This window comes from Gorilla gorilla, chromosome 6 (assembly GCF_029281585.2).
Source record: "Gorilla gorilla gorilla isolate KB3781 chromosome 6, NHGRI_mGorGor1-v2.1_pri, whole genome shotgun sequence".
Classification (NCBI taxonomy): Eukaryota; Metazoa; Chordata; class Mammalia; order Primates; family Hominidae; genus Gorilla; species Gorilla gorilla.
Window position 1 is genome coordinate 107,952,182 of NC_073230.2, and position 17,046 is coordinate 107,969,227.

General features: G+C 33.0%; 1 protein-coding gene across 2 annotated transcripts in view; it reads left to right on the forward strand.

Moving 5' to 3' along the window:
* SEMA3C (semaphorin 3C) overlaps window positions 1-17,046 on the forward strand; it is a 177,281-nt gene that overhangs the window by 107,593 nt on the left and 52,642 nt on the right. For both annotated transcript variants that reach the window (XM_004045659.5, XM_063708674.1), the window contains exons 6-11: window positions 1,392-1,482; window positions 6,340-6,459; window positions 8,021-8,163; window positions 9,490-9,604; window positions 11,439-11,508; window positions 14,021-14,165. In XM_004045659.5, the coding sequence (XP_004045707.1) occupies window positions 1,392-1,482; window positions 6,340-6,459; window positions 8,021-8,163; window positions 9,490-9,604; window positions 11,439-11,508; window positions 14,021-14,165 (684 nt within the window). The remainder of the gene's footprint in view (window positions 1-1,391; window positions 1,483-6,339; window positions 6,460-8,020; window positions 8,164-9,489; window positions 9,605-11,438; window positions 11,509-14,020; window positions 14,166-17,046) is intronic.

The window sequence follows — 17,046 nt, forward strand, 5'->3', positions numbered from 1 at the left end:
AATTAGAAATTGGTTGTGATTGATTATCACAAATATATAGTTGTTTGGATTTACCTTTTTAGGTTACCTTTTACAAAACAGTAGTTTGGAGGCATGTACAGGGAATGTAATAAATGTATCCTTTCAGGGTGTGGAGGCAATGTGAAAAGGACAACAAGTACAATGAAATTAGAACCACTGAATTATAACTGATGCCAACCTCTGTTGATTGCTACTATATAAATTTTCTTACATCTCTGCTGCTCTTACCTTGACCACTGAAAACATGACATGTCAGATTATTACCTCCTAATCCCTGGACTCTTGTAATAGGAAACTAACCAATTTTCCTGAATGCAGTGTCTGTTTTTATACATTTCATTCCCAATCTTCTTAAAGCTCAAGATAAAGTCCAACTTTCTAGGGCAAGGTTTTGATCTTTCCATTTCCACACTCAAAAATATTATTGACTTCATATTTCTTTCAGGATAACTTTCAAAAGTCTTAGCTCGATAATTAAGATTCCTTATCATCTTATTTGACCTTATTAAAATGGTCATTTTTTTTTTTTACTTTGAATTTTGGTAGGGGGCTTGTACTAACTTTATGTGAGAAAAAGGTGCATATTTATACTGACAATATATTTCTTGTTGGTGAGGCTAAAACCATTGAATCTATTGCCCCCAATCTATAGTCTTCTCTCTTCCCTTTTCCTGCTTAACTTTCCTTCTCAGTAGCAAGCACTATCTAACATATTCCATATTTTAATTATTTATTACCTTTCTTACTAGGTTATAAATTACTTGAGGACAAAGATTTTAGTGTATTTTGTTTGCAGTATCCCCAGTGTTTAGTCAGTTTCTGGTACATGGCAGATGCTCAGTGAATTTTTGTTAAATAAAGTCATGAGTAAATGACACATTTTAAATATGAATTATGAATTATTTTGTTGAATCTTGTACAATGCTTTATATGATAAAATTAAACAGTAACATAAAATGCTATTTTTAAAAAAATCTTAATTATTTTGACAATAGTATAGTCCTTACATAGATTGTTCCTCTGTGGACAGTTTTCTTCTTTTGGCTGATGTTCGACACATCTAGTTGAGATTTATAATAATACTTGGTTTTCAAGTGATTTTTGCTGATGTTGATTTGAGGAGAACGACTTCTTGGATCAGCTTCTGGGGAGTGTAATAGAAAGAGAGCTAGCCCTGCTGAGGTTAGCTTGTAATTACCGATCGATTCTTCTCATAGTTTGAGTAAATCTTAATGAAGTAAATTGGAAGGCATAATAAGCAACCAACTAAAAGGCATATTAATTTTAACGATGCTTTGTTTTACTAATGAGCAATTGTCTTCACTAAATAAGTTATCATTGCTACATTTTAAATTTTATCTACAATAAAGGACCAAGTTTTCATGATTGACTCCAAGTGTGAATCTGGAAAAGGACGCTGCTCTTTCAACCCCAACGTGAACACGGTGTCTGTTATGATCAGTAAGTAGACAACAAAAGAGGGAGGATTAAACATAAAATAACATGGAAAATTAGCTTGACATGGTATGCCTGTTCTTGATGGTTGTGTGGATGATAGTATGTGAGTAAAATAATACGAAGAAAGTTGTGATCTGAGAAATAGAGAGTTCAGTTTCTCATTTGTAAGAATATTTATGATTAAATAATAAGCATGTAACTTATGACAGTTTTGTCATTCCCAGAGTAGGCCAAGCATTTTTTATAAGTGGTATATATATACTTATATATTATCAAAAAGTAGTTTTCAATGTTTTCTGTAATTGTTTGTAGTATTAACTACATCCACTTTTTCTCATGTTTTAGTATTTTTTTCTTTACCTTTCATTATTTTTTATTTGTTTTTAGTTGACAAATAATAATTGTATATATTTATAGGATACAGTGTGGTGTTTTGATCTATGTATACATAATGGAAGAATTCAGTCAAGCCAATTGACATATCCATTACCTCACCCACGTATTTTTTTGTGGTGAGAATGTTAAAAATCTATTTTTAAGCAATTTGGAAATACACAATAAATTTGATTTACTGTCACCATGGTCACTGTGCAGTATAGTAGATCACTAAAACTTATTCCTTGGATAAACATCTTTTTTTTGCCCCTCCCTCTGTCCTCCAGACCCTGATAATTAACCTTTCTACCCTCTTGTTTCTATGAGATCAACTTTTTTAGATTCCACATGTAAGTGAGATCATACATTGTTTGTCTTTCTGTGCCTGGCTTATTTCCCTTAGTGTAATGTCCTCCAGTTCCGTCCATGTTGTCATAAGTGACAAAATTTCATTCTTTTTTAAGGCCGTATAGTATTCCATCGTGTATATATGTACCATGTTTTTAAAAATCCATTCATATGTTGATGAACACTTAGGTTGCTTCCATGTCTTAGCTTTGTGAATAATGCTGAAATGAACATGGGAGTATAGACAATGAAATACCACCTCACACCTGTTTGAATGGCTATTATCAAAAATAAAAATGATAACAAGCGTTGGGAAGGATATGGAGAAGAGGAAATTGTGTACATTGTTGGTGGGAATGTAAATTAGTACAGCTATTTTGGGAAATGGTATGAACATTCCCCCAAAAACTAAAAATGGAATCACCATATGATCCAGCATTTCCTCTTCTGGGTATATATCCAAAGGAATTGAAACCAGTATGTCAAAGAGATGTCTGCACTCCTGTGTTTTAGTAATCTTTTAGAAATGGTTAAAGGGGTTTTTTTTCAAAGGAAAGATGAACAAAGTGCACGTGTTAGTCAAGTCCATTCTCTGTGGATTGTCTAAAAATTGCTATGCCAAAAAGGAGATGGTAATAAAGCTATTTTTTTCATTTTTTCACTTTACACAAAATATCAGTTAAGCAGCGGGCCTAATTGCTTAATGATCCACACATTGACAAGGCAATTTTTAAACCTCAGTCATTGAATACCTTTCTATGACTCACTTAAACGACGTTCTCTTTTGATTGAGACACTTTAAAAATATGTCTGAGTTAGCCGGGCACAGTGCTTCATGCCTATAATCCCAGCACTTTGGGAGGCCGAGGTGGGTGAATCACCGAAGGCTGGAAGTTCGAGACCAGCCTGACCAACATGGAGAAATTCTGTCTCTACTAAGAATACAAAAAAATGAGCCAGGCGTGGTGGCGTGCACCTGTAATCCCAGCTACTCGGGAGGCTGAGGCAGGAGAATCACTTGAACCTGGGAGGCAGAGGTTGTGGTGAGCCGAGATCGCGACATTACACTCCAGCCTGGGCAACGAGAGTGAAACTCTGTCTCTGAGTTGTCATGTGTTGACCAAGTAACAAATGTTGGATTTTAGTATGTCATACGTGTAGTAGATGTCTTTTCCTCTTTGCTTTTTTTTAATGTATTGTCAGCATTAAAATTTCATCTTTCAACCATAGAACAGGTAAAAAATAATAATTGTGTTCAAAATGCTTGCTTTGATTCATTTAAATAAATAACTCATCTTTCTTTCTCATATCTGGAAATTACATTAAGACAGGTAAATCTTGGAAGTTATTCAGTGAATTGCTTGAATATCGGCGTTCAAGTCGGACAGGGAGGAGCCAAAAGTATATCATTTAGGACATAAAGTTAGCTTTGAAACTACAAAGTTATCTAATTATGACCTATGCAAGGCATGTTTCCAAATATTTAATAGAAGCAGCGTTTTGGAAATTCTTTTCTCCATTAGGAAGAAAATTTTATTCATCTTCAGAAACCATGTGGTGTATTTGATAGTAATTAAATATATATATAGTTTTCATTTGTTTCCTTTTAAATGCTGCAAAAATAAACCTCAAGGACCTGTTCACATAGCTGCTACTAGAGTTTTATCTCATTGAATATTCTTTAGAATAATAAGGATTAGAACAAGGCATTATAAATTTTCTTGCTAAATTGTCTTAAGTCATTTAATAGTCTTGCCCTTAGAGAATTGGATTTGTTTCCAAAATAGGAGTTAGACATTGGCCTTCTTTGTTTTTCAAGGACCTGAGAGTTGAATTCCTATGCTCATGTTCCTATACTACTTTTAACATTTGAGTAACTTTACATTTTGTAATCAAATGAAAGTCACTAAACAATTTGCTTACCTTAAAAACTGACAGTAAAAAGAACAAAAAGCTTTATAAGATTGTAGTTACCATTTTATTCATCCAATTGATTATCCCTCTCAAATTACCTCCTGTGATTTGTGTGGTCATCTCCCTTAACCATGTAATAGTGCTTTATCATTTCCATTCAAGCGCAGTGCGCTAATAAAAGCAAAGATTGGTTAAGATATTTATATCTATTAAATGACCAGAAACCTGAAGAATTAGAATTCCAAATTTCATGATGTAGTTGTGCAAGTTCAGTGTGCTTTTGCTATTTTCAGTCACTGCTGTAGGCAACAACGAAGTCAGATGTTATCTTTTAAAGAGCCTGCATAAACTTTATGAAATTTTTCTGGTCAGTAGAAATACAGTTGGAAAGCAAAATGTTTTTGAAATAAAGTTAAAAGGCACAAGTTTATTTCTGCATAAAGTCATGCAAAAAATCCTCTCAAGATTGTTACCAAAGTGACATTAATCAAAAATTTCTTATTGATATAAAATGAAGCAGAAAGTTCCTAACTTGCTGTTAAAATTACTGCGAATTTAAGATAGGAAATGAAGCCAATTAGATGTGCAGGCTTATGTAATGTTTGAGACATGACTAATAAGGTGGTATGAAGTAGGATTAGAATTAGCCCTCTCTGCCATACACAAACTTCTTAGTATCTTTTTTCTTTTTCTGCTTGAAAACAGATATGACAATTGATAGCTGTGCCAATCAATCTGTTGAACAGCAGGAATGTATAATCCACAGTTTAATGGTTAATTGAATATACAAAAATGTGAAATAATTATTTACAAAGTTGCCACAATTTAATAGCTAGATCTGTGTGTATATAAGCCTCACAAATGTTCTTAGAATTTTAAAGAAGCTAAAATGGTAAAGAAAAAAAAAAGCCTTCATACATATTTTTGTTATCTCCCTATAATCTGTTTCCATGGGCCTAGAACCCCTACTACGAAGCAGAGCTGAGCAACAAAATGCCCGCCACACCAGCTTGCTAACTGGTAGGGGGTCCAGTTCATAACCTGGCGAGCACATATTAGATACATTCCATTCTCCATTCAATGCTGGGCTGACTGGTACTGCTTATTACTAAACAGTGAGCTTAGAGTACTTTGAAATGTTCCAATCCTGCCAAAATGACCACAGTCTGAAGGTAGCCCAGGGAGTAATCCTAGAACAACAGTCAAGGAACGCAGCTGCAAGGCAGTTCAGTGGGCCAGGCTGATAAATTTCATGCTTTTTATAATAGATATTTAGCTACTGTTTTATACTCAGGGGTCACGTTTGTTACCAATTCAATGCTTACTGCTCCTTACTAGATGAAAAGTAATATGGATCTTCAAACAATAAGGTAAATGTTGAATGTTATGTATATATAGATTAACACATCTGATTCTGTTAATAGTGAAAATTTATTTAATTTTAAGTATCTTTTCTTTCTTATCGTATTCTATTTTTATGGCTGAGTTGCAGTTGAAAAAATAGCACTTTGTTTACCTTACCAGGAAACTTCTAGCACTAAAGATCAAAATATATACTTTTAGTGATTACATTTTTTAGTCACTGATAATGTTTTGACAGTTATAATGTGGCCTCCTTGTCATGTCATAATAATAATTCTTAAAACTATTATATTCAATCCATTTAGGATGATATTAGAAATTTTAATATGTGTTAAGAACTTTTAAGATCATAATCTAATTCCCATACATTGTAGATTAGAAGGTTGAGACTCCAGATGTTCAATAGCTTAGCACTAGTTACCAGCTTGTTAGGGATTACCAAAGTTAGAAACCATGTTTTCTGACTCTTACAGTGTTTTTCTTTTAAATGTATTATAGGTAAACAGTTAAGCTATTTTGTTATCTATTATATGTCTGCCATTTCTGATAGACTCTATATAAAAATTAATATATAGTATAATTAAGTACAGGTAGAGGAACTTTCACTTTTACATAGAATAAAGTTGTTTTGAGGTTTGATTTTTTAAAAAACATAGTAATTATCATTCAGGCAATAATGAGAAAAGATTAAAATTTATAAAATTTATTGATTTGCTGGACAGTGCAAACCAATTAATATTTGGTTATAACCAATTATCATAGCACTGTAATACCTGTGGTGATCTCCTAATAAATAAACTCACCTAGAATTTCAAAATAGCTTTAAAATTTTACATTTCATTGATGTTTTCTTTTTCATAGATGAGGAGCTTTTCTCTGGAATGTATATAGATTTCATGGGGACAGATGCTGCTATTTTTCGAAGTTTAACCAAGAGGAATGCGGTCAGAACTGATCAACATAATTCCAAATGGCTAAGTGGTAAGAAAGCATTTGATGCATTTATTTTTTAGTATCGTGTTAAACTAACTTATTTAATTCTATCCTAACAACTAGGGAAAATGGTTAAAAACTAAAATATCAGGCTATTACATGAATAATGGTAATTCTGTACTCTATGATTTAAAATATTCGGGGAAAATAAACAATTGAATAGCTCATAGTCCATATTTCGATTCTTTATTTCTATTAATCATCCTACAGTTATCATATGAATATGAATAAATAAAAGTGACAGTGATAATTTATATTTTAGTACCCAAGCATCTTCTCCAGTTGTTTAATTGTAACATATTGCAATTAAATGTGCTTTTTACTTCATTTAATCTGCTTGTATGTTTTAACAATACCAAATCTAAAAATTATCCCAAATGTATGACATTTAGATGCAATGAACAGAGTATAGCCGGGGCCTCTCTTTTTGTTTTATACTTAGATTCTAAAATTACGAAACTGGTATGTATTTTCTCATAAATGGACTAATATTCAGTAGAAATCATAGGAATGATAACTATGATTATCCATATTCAGTTGCCTCCAGCTCTTGGAGTCATATGGAATTCACATCAAAAAAGGTGCTCATTTGGTTTACCGTATTATTCCAATCAATTGCTGTTGTTTAGAGCAATTTATCACACTCTGGGGACTGTTGTGGGGTGGGGGGAGGGGGGAGGGTTAGCATTGGGAGATATACCTAATGCTAGATGACGAGTTAGTGGGTGCAGCGCACCAGAATGGCACATGTATACATATGTAACTAACCTGCACAATGTGCACATGTACCCTAAAACTTAAAGTATAATAAAAAAAAAAAAAACAAAAAACAAAAAACGAAGATTCTTGTCATTTCACCCTGGAGAAAATTTTTAGCTGACCCTAAATGTGGCAATTCATTTAACATTGCAGAGTTAAGCATGAATCACCACAGTGAAGCATCCTATTTCACTGATAGGCCAGCACAAGAAAGCATTGATTGTTCATTTACTTCTTCAGATTATTCCTCCAGTACATCTGGAAATAGAATATTCTAAAAGTTGTTTTGTTCTTGAAATAAGGAAACCCTGTATGTCTCCAAATGACTAATGATGCTGTTTTTCCTTGAAAAGTTTCCCCTTCATTTCGTATGTTGCATTTTAAGAAAAATCATGTTTTTCAGAGCTTGGACTTCCAACTCCTCATTCTGCTTCAACAAATTTGAGTTTATACGTGCTAGATTGAAAAACACACTTTGAAAAATAAATATTTTTTTCAATAAAACAGCCATCAGATTCCCTAGGAAATAGCTGGTAGAAAAGTTTTTCAATTTTTTGAAACTCATTGGTGCACAAATAATTTTCACATTTCCTGCACTTCCTGTGGTACTTGACATTCCAAATGTGGCATGGTGTGTGAATGCAATTACTGCTTTTAGAAATGTGCCTGTAAACGCTGAATTGTTTTTTTCTACCAAAGATGGGGGAGGCATCTGCCTGTGGTCCACTTGGATGACAGAAGATGGATTTTCATCATGAATATATACCTAGTCTTTTACATTTTTTTCTAGAACCTATGTTTGTAGATGCACATGTCATCCCAGATGGTACTGATCCAAATGATGCTAAGGTGTACTTCTTCTTCAAAGAAAAACTGACTGACAATAACAGGAGCACAAAACAGATTCATTCCATGATTGCTCGAATATGTCCTGTAAGTATTAATGCTGTTCTGATTTGAAGAAAGACCAAAAAATTCAAATTATGGTTTATCTCCATGCTTTTATTATCAACCATTACAAATAAATAAAATATTGAGGGAAGCATTTAATGTAACATTTATTCATCATCATTATTATATTTAATATTCATCATTTTATATTGAATATAGTGTTTATAACCCCAACCCAAATTCTGACCCTCAATAAGTTATATGAGATAAACATACCCTATTTTAGTAAAAATCTTAATTCAAGAAAATATTTTGTTTGTGTTCTTGAACAAATAAACACTTCTGACAAATTTTCACGTATTTATTTAATGCATTGGTATTCAAACAAATAGCTAAATTGTATATTACCTAAAGAAATTGATTGTTGTCAATAAAATACAGTAAATATCTCAGTAAGAGATGATTATTAAGGAACCATTTATAAATAGTGAAAATTAAGAAAAGCTTTAATAAAATTCTAATTAAAAACAGTAACCAAAATGTTCTTGTGTAGAAACAATAAGTATACATAGCAACACAAGAAAATTTGTGATGTCCTATTTGTAATAGAGTTTTACAGACTTATCCTGACTTATTTATGATTAGCATCCTTTGTGAAAAAATGTTACTTAAAGTGCTTAGTGTTTAAAATAGTTTATATATTATAATACTCCACTGATCATGGAGCTCAACTGTTTCTCAGTCATTTGCAACAAGGCAGCGAAGTCAGCAGAAGGGCTAAAAGGCCTTTGGACACAGGAAAAAAATGTCTTCAATGGAGACTATTTGTGAATGATCCAAATGCCATTTCTCCTTATAATGTATAATTAGGCATCAGATTAGAAATACTGAAAATTATGTGATAATGTGGATAAATGAAGGAGTGAATGTAAAACTGTTGGGGACCATTTGGTGTAAAGATATAATCACTCTCCTGACCACAATCTGCAAAACTCACTGTGTATAATAATTTATGTTCAAATTGAAGACAATAAATTATCAAGGAAAGGCAGATTAAATGATCTATTTTCTATAACATTATATAAATACTTCCATTGTACATTGTTAAAATTAGAAATAATTATGTCATACATTTATCAAATAAATGTATTTTCAGCTGACATCATGCTATAAGAGAATAATAGTATAACTATCATATAAAATACTATAAGTCATAAATATTCCTCTTTGACAATTGATGTGCAGAAGTGGTTAACATATCCATTCTTCAGATTTTCATCCTCCAAGCAACTACAGTACAAGTCGAATTTTTAATGTGCTTCAATATTTACTTAAGCAATCTGAATTATGTTTACAAAATGGTTTTAGAATGACACTGGTGGACTGCGTAGCCTTGTCAACAAGTGGACCACTTTCTTAAAGGCGAGGCTGGTGTGCTCGGTAACAGATGAAGACGGCCCAGAAACACACTTTGATGAATTAGGTACATACATATGAGATTGAAAAATGCTTCTGAAAGAAGGCTTGTAAAGTTTATATATTTAAATAAGGTCTCAAAAGAAGATGTACTTTCCATATTTTCAGCATAAATAATATGCTAATTTAAAATAATTATCTAGATACTGTTCATAAATTTTCTTAAGTATTTTGTAATCTGTTACGCCCATGAGTGCACTGCTGAAACATTTAGCTCATTGAATTCACCATAATATATGAATGAATGTGTGTGTTTGGGGGTGTAACTTGTATAATTTGTGTATAGGTAATGATATGTTTGTGTTTTTATAAATGAATATTTATTTCATGTATATTAGAATATCTAATATTCTGATTTTGTGTGAAAATACAGCTATATATTTTTACTATTGTAGCTAATGGACAGGATAGAGTTTGGATGGAAAAAAGTGTCAGAGTAGAAATTTGGAGACTCGTGTTCCCTTCTTAGTTCTGCTTGGTGACTCTGAGATTAGATATTCTCAATGTGATATGAGGAGGCTTACACTTTCCAGGTCGAATAAGGACTGACAGTCTGATTCCCTCTGCCAAGGAACAGTTTTTTTTATTTTTTTAATCTGAATATCCCAGGGCACATCATATTTACTAAATGTCATTTATAAATGACTTTTCTTTCATCTTAATTCATTAGAATGTAACATAATGGTCATTCTCAGATTTTGAGACAGGTGATAAGTTATAAATCTGTGTTACCATTTGGAAAAAATTTACCAATTATAATAGTTATGAACTATATCGTTCTTCTCAAAAACGATTATGTTGATTATGGAACAAAAGTTTCTAGATAAGCTTTTCTAGAGAAAAGTTCTAAGTATCATTTTGTGAAACAGGCTACTTGCTCATTCTACTCCCCTGAATGTTTGGGAATATATTTTATGTTTCAGTCTTTCTTTTTTTTTAGGGAGAGCTAGACATTGTCAGCCTTTATTCACATATGGAAGGACTAGTGTTTGTTAATTTGTTGTTTGAGTGGTTATAAATTTATTGCTTATGAGGTCATTTAAATTCATTTTTAATTTAAAATAAATACATATTTCTTTGTGTTTCTCAGTAATAATTCTGTTAGCAAGATTGTCACTATGTCTGGGCCTTTCATATAATCATGGCAATTGATTATTAATTGGAGTTTTCTATCAGAAATCTACTTTCATATTCTGTTATTTATCACTTCACTGTGCATACTTTTGTTTTTGCCTTAATATACTTTAAATATCTTTTTGTTAGAGGAGCTATCATTAAATAAAAGTATCACTAGCAATTTTGACCATATGCCACAAAAAGTTCTATTTGATGGTAAGATGAGTTACCGTGAAAAAGTTTTATTCCATCTTCCAACTCCTAAGATTAGATCAAAAAGAAATTGAGATTTGTATTTTTTTAATTAAAACAGTAATATATTAACATTAAAGGATATTTAGAAAGAAGCACCAGAATATTTCTACAGCTTTGCCTCTTGTAACACTCACTGTTAATCTTTTTCTTATATTCTGATGGATATTTTTAAGGTTAATATGGTTCTAGTCCATATTATGAAATATATCATTGTACTTTTTCCCCATAATATTATTTTACTAGCATGGTTTTCACAAGGATACAAAATTTTCATAAATTCCATTAGTATCTGTATTAATTTAATTTAATTTAGTGTTTCTATCATTACTTGTTTCCAAATTACCATAATGGTACAGGAATATCTTTTTGCAGAGTACTTTTCATAGTTGAAATTATTTTCTTAGGGTAAATTTTTCAAAACAAAGAAGTTAATATTTAGAAACTTTAAAAGAATATTTTCCTTTTTATAGAGGATGTGTTTCTGCTGGAAACTGATAACCCGAGGACAACACTAGTGTATGGCATTTTTACAACATCAAGGTAATTATTCAACAGTTACATTTTATGAGTTAAACAATAAACTTCATGGAGTAACAGTAATTATTATAAAAGCATTCTTCTCTGCAACTTTTAATTTTACATGTCATTTGGGATGTAATCCTTCCATTTTATTTACTTTTGCCTGATTACCAAAATATATTGGAGCTAAACTAATGCTTTCCACATACTTTTGTAGAGAGTATTTGTAATGATTGCATGATATTTTTATCAAACAAATCAAAATAATGAATTATAATGTAGGAAAAAATACATGATTTTTTCAATAAAATAATTTGAGCACTTGTGAGCAAATAAAACTTTTGGCATTTTTTTTGGTTGCTGTTATCAGAGGTAATAAATGTTTATCACCTGGATTGTAGTGATAGTAACACAAGTGTATACATATGTCTAAACTTACCACATTGTATACTATTAATTAATTGTGTAAAGTATTTTTTTGTATACCAATTATACCTTAGGAAAGCTGGAAACAATTAGGCATTTCTATAAAAATACTTTTTACTTCTGAAGTAAAGTGATGACTATTTAGAACCTGACAAAACAATGAACCAATTTTCTTTTTCTTTCTTTTTTTTTTTTTTTTTTGAGATGGAGTCTCGCTCTGTTGCCCAGGCTGGAGTGCAGTAGTGCGATCTCGGCTCACTGCAAGCTCCGCCTCTGGGGTTCATGCCATTCTCCTGCCTCAGCCTCCCAAGTAGCTGGGACTACCGGCGCCCACCACCACGCCCGGCTAATTTTTTGTATTTTTAGTAGAGGTGGGGTTACACCATGTTCAAGGCAGGATGGTCTTGATCTCCTGACCTCGTGATCCGCCAGCCTCAGCCTCCCAAAGTGCTGGGATTACAGGCATGAGCCACTGCCCCCGGCCATTTTTTTTTTTTAAGATGGGGTCTCACTCTGCTGCCCAGGCTGGAGTGCAATGGCATGATCTCAGCTCACTGCAACCTCCGCCTCCTGGATTCAAACAGTTCTTCTGCCTCGGTCTCCTAAGTAGCTGGGATTACAGGCATGTGCCACCAGACCCAGCTAATTTTTCTATTTATTTATTTATTTTTAGTAGAGACAGGGTTTCACCATGTTGGTCAGGCTGGTCTCAAACTCCTGATCTCGTGATCCGCCTGACTTGGGCCTCCCAAAGTGCTGGGATTACAGGCATGAGCCACCGTGCCCGGCCAATTTTCTTATTCTATATGAGATTATTTTATGTATTTGAAAATTAGTTTAATGTTTTCTCACTTCTCTGGGATGCCCAAGCTAATTAAAGTATGTATTTCAAGATAAAAAATCTTTTTTTATCTTGCTCATATTTTTCTTTATTAATTTTATAGTAGGCATATTCCTTAGAGTTAAGCTGTTAACTCAGCCACTGTAGAAGATAATGGATCCCTTTGATTAGACAATCAACTGCAAAGCAAAAATCTAAAGGTTTTAGCTGTTTTTTTAATGGGAAAAACATAGTATAATTGTAAACTGCAATGAGCTATTCAAAGAAAAAGAAATTTACAAGGAAGTTGTTTTTAAATATTTGCAGTTGCCCCACAAGATGTCTAAAAAGATGTCTTTAAGGATGTGTTTAACTCCTGTTCTAAGTAGTCTTGATTTAACTCACAAAGAATTGAACAAAGAAAAAAATCAAATTCTTAAGAAAATGTTGTTTTCAATAAAACTATTTTTCTCGTTTTGTTTTTTCCAATACCTGTAACTTTAATATCAAAAAATTCAAAATCATCATTCTGCCTATTGATACTAATGATTAACAATGTGTCTTACTTGTTTTTATGGGAATGCACCTTTTTTCATTAGACGTCTAATTTGAAATAAATATGTGAGTCAGAGAAACACTGATTTCAGCCAACCTGCCATAGGACAATGGAAATATTTCTTACTAAAGATTCAAACAAATTTTTTGAGGTGTCATTGACTAAAGATGGTTTAATGAATCATTTTTGGGCCCCTGTTTTTTGTTCTGTGACCAACAGGGAAGTACCTAAACCATGACAACATAGACTTCTCCAACTAGTATTCAGGATACCATGTGAGAACACTCTCATATTAAAATAATCATAACACAAAAAGATATGGTGTTCAATTATTAATGAGATTCATTTCTTTGAGTTAAATTGTGATAGGTTATATTGATAGTGATTTGGAATTCAAATTAATATTTTTAAATAAAATCATCAGTATACCTTCTTGCTGCTAAGTTAAACTGGTTAGAAACTTTTTTGAGTTGTCCTGTATTTTGGAAACATTGAAAAGGACTTTACTATAACTTATTGTCTACTAACTCCATGGATGAATTGAGTATTGTAATGCTTTATGTATCAATATCTTTTTTCAAAGTTTTCCAGCTTTTCACATGTGTTCGATAACATTTAACTTTTCTATGGTGGATTATATTAACTTTTTATCATAAATTTTACCATATATTTTTTAAATTGTATTTTAATTTTAAAAATTTGAAAATGCCTTTTTCTGTTTTCTTTTTTAGCTCAGTTTTCAAAGGATCAGCCGTGTGTGTGTATCATTTATCTGATATACAGACTGTGTTTAATGGGCCTTTTGCCCACAAAGAAGGGCCCAATCATCAGCTGATTTCCTATCAGGGCAGAATTCCATATCCTCGCCCTGGAACTGTAAGTATCCAGGGAAAATTCTTTGTTATGATGCTTTATAAAAACTCATTTAACAGGTAATGAATATCTGTGGGGTTTTTTGGGTTTTTTTTGAGACGGAGTCTCACTCTGTTGCCCAGGGTGGAATGTAGTGGTGCAATCTCAGCTCACCTCACCCTCCGCCTCCCGGGTTCAAGCGATTCTCCTGCCTCAGCCTCCTAAGTAACTGGGATTACAAGCATGCACCACCATGCCCGGCTAATTTTTGTGTTTTTAGTAGAGACAGGGTTTCACCATGTTGGTCAGGCTGGTCTTGAACTCCTGACCTCGTGATCCGCCCGCCTTGGCCTCCCAAAGTGCTGGGATTACAGGCGTGAGCCACCGCACCCGGCCTGAATATCTGTTTTAATTAAGGAATAACCATGTGAGAAATAATTTAGAGATACTTCACATAGAGATAGTTCCATTTCTAGGAATCTATTTAGATAGAAATTGTGTTACATATATCTCATAGGAAGAAAATGTATGTGTAAGGAAATAATTACAACAAATGAGATGTAATTTTTCGAATAAAATATTTATAACTATGAAGTAACACAGATTAGAACTATTTAACTATAGGCAGCTTTCTAATTAGGAATGGTCTGAACTAGAAGTACTGTTATTAAAGCAGGTAGCTATATCCATATCATGCAATATTAGTAGTATTAGGGATACATTGAAAACTCAGTTTTCCAGCTGAAGATACAGACAGTGCACTGGAATATTAGAACCGGAATTTTTCTAAGGGTCCATTGATAACAGTCCTACTCTTTCTTTCTCATCTGGCCTATAATAATGCTGCCTTCTAGAATGTTGATTAGTTTTTGTTTCTAAAATGTCAGACAGTACACCGAGAGATGTTATACAATTGAACATTAAGAGAAACATAATCTTATATCTCTGTATTTCATAAAATAGGGCTATAATTATAAAATGGATAAATATGAACAATGAATTTATTTTAAAAATCAAAAGATACATTTATGTAAACAAGGTGTTCCTTTTTTCTTGAATTTGAAATTATCTTGGCTAATATTCTTCCAAATAATTATCCCATATAATTTTTACTAATTGTTGATTCATTTTATTTTTCTTATTAGAGTTTATTTGCAATATTATTTGCTCCTTTATTTTCTTCTTAAATTATACCAATGTTAATTTTTTGAAAATTGAAGATACAGTTTGCTAAGCCTTTAAAGAGCATATTTTATTCCAAAAATTTTAAAGCTTAAGTTTTGTTCTTGGCTAGGAAGCTCAAAGTTTGATCATTTATATGTATTTTGTGTGGAACAATTGATCTTTAATTAACTTTGGAAAAATTATGAGAATTGCTTCTTATTCATAAAAAGATTAAATTTTTAGGTCATACTTAATTATAAGTGACAACAAAGTCCTGTCACAGAATTTATATTATCCTTTAAGATGATCTCTCTTTGATGTTCGCAGCTCTAAAGAAGATGGACAGAACATTAATTTTGTATAAAACAGGGAAAAGCATCAGCAGATACAGCCGTTTTAAGATTGGGGAATCCTGGTGTGGTGGCGGGCGCCTGTAGTCCCAGCTACTTGGGAGGCTGAGGCAGGAGAATGGCATGAACCCGGGAGGGGAGCTTGCAGTGAGCTGAGATTACACCACTGCACTCCAGCCTGGGCGACAAAGCTAGACTCTTGTCTCCAAAAACAAAAACAAAAAAGATTGGGGAGTGCTGGATAAGAAGCAGAGATTATTTAAGAGAAAAGGGAGGGGAGGCTGAACAACTTTCAAATTCTGTTATATATCAAAGGCTGTTATTATTTTACTCAACATATTTTATGCATTTTCAGAGAAAAATATACTCTTGAGAGTGACTTGCTATTTGAAATTGACCTAGTCATAGACTCATCTTAATATGGAAAATTAAGAGGTGGTTGTGATTACATGTGCTTTCATCAGTGATTCTTTTGAGCAGCATATAAATGGGGTTAGTACAGGAGCAGTTGATTTGCAAACTAAACAAAATTCTGTTCCCCTTAAAAAAACTTAAGAGAAACCCTTCAGATAAAGATATTAAAAAGATAAAAGAGAGCCATGCTGCTTGAATCAGGGCTGGAGGCCTCAGAGCCTCATGCAGTCTGTGCTGGAGCCAGCATGGACCCAGCTTACAAGAGCAGATAATGTACACCTCTTCTCAATTAAGAACATTAGAGTGGTAACTTGAAATCAGCCATCATGGAACTACCTACACCATGGAAATTGGCAAATGCTACAAATCAGGGAGATTTTTTTTTCCTCAAACAAAGTGACCTCTGACCTTACCTCTCATCAGGCTCTTCACCCACGTGACAACTTAAAAGGCACCTTAACAGGTGTATAGAACTCAGAGCATCACTGTGAGAAAACCGTTCATGTCAGGCAGCAATTGTTCTACATAAAATGTAGGAATACTAAACCTTTTTTAGTAAAACAGAATAAACCAATGCTAAATTAGAAAATTCTGCTAACAGTCCCACTTTTCACTGTTTTTTACCTCTCAAGAATGACCATTTGTTTCCTGTTCCAAAGCAGTGTAGAGTAAGCCAGGGTTAGCAACACACATCTGCAACAGACTCCATGAAAAAAGGGAGTAGTCAGGATTTGAGAAATATTTCTATAATGTGGTTTCTTACATCTGGTGTTGAGACCAGAGCAGCTCCTTTAAATCAAAAAATTTTCAGATGAGTGATCCTTAGAGAATAAAAGAGGCAGGGTAGAGGAGTGACCTTTGGAACTCCTGGAAAAGCGTACCTCCCTGAAGATTCTGTCCCTCCACCCTTCAACCAGCAAAACACCATGAAGTCAGCTCTCTGACTCAAGAGCGGCAGTGTCTGTCTCTTCGTTGCA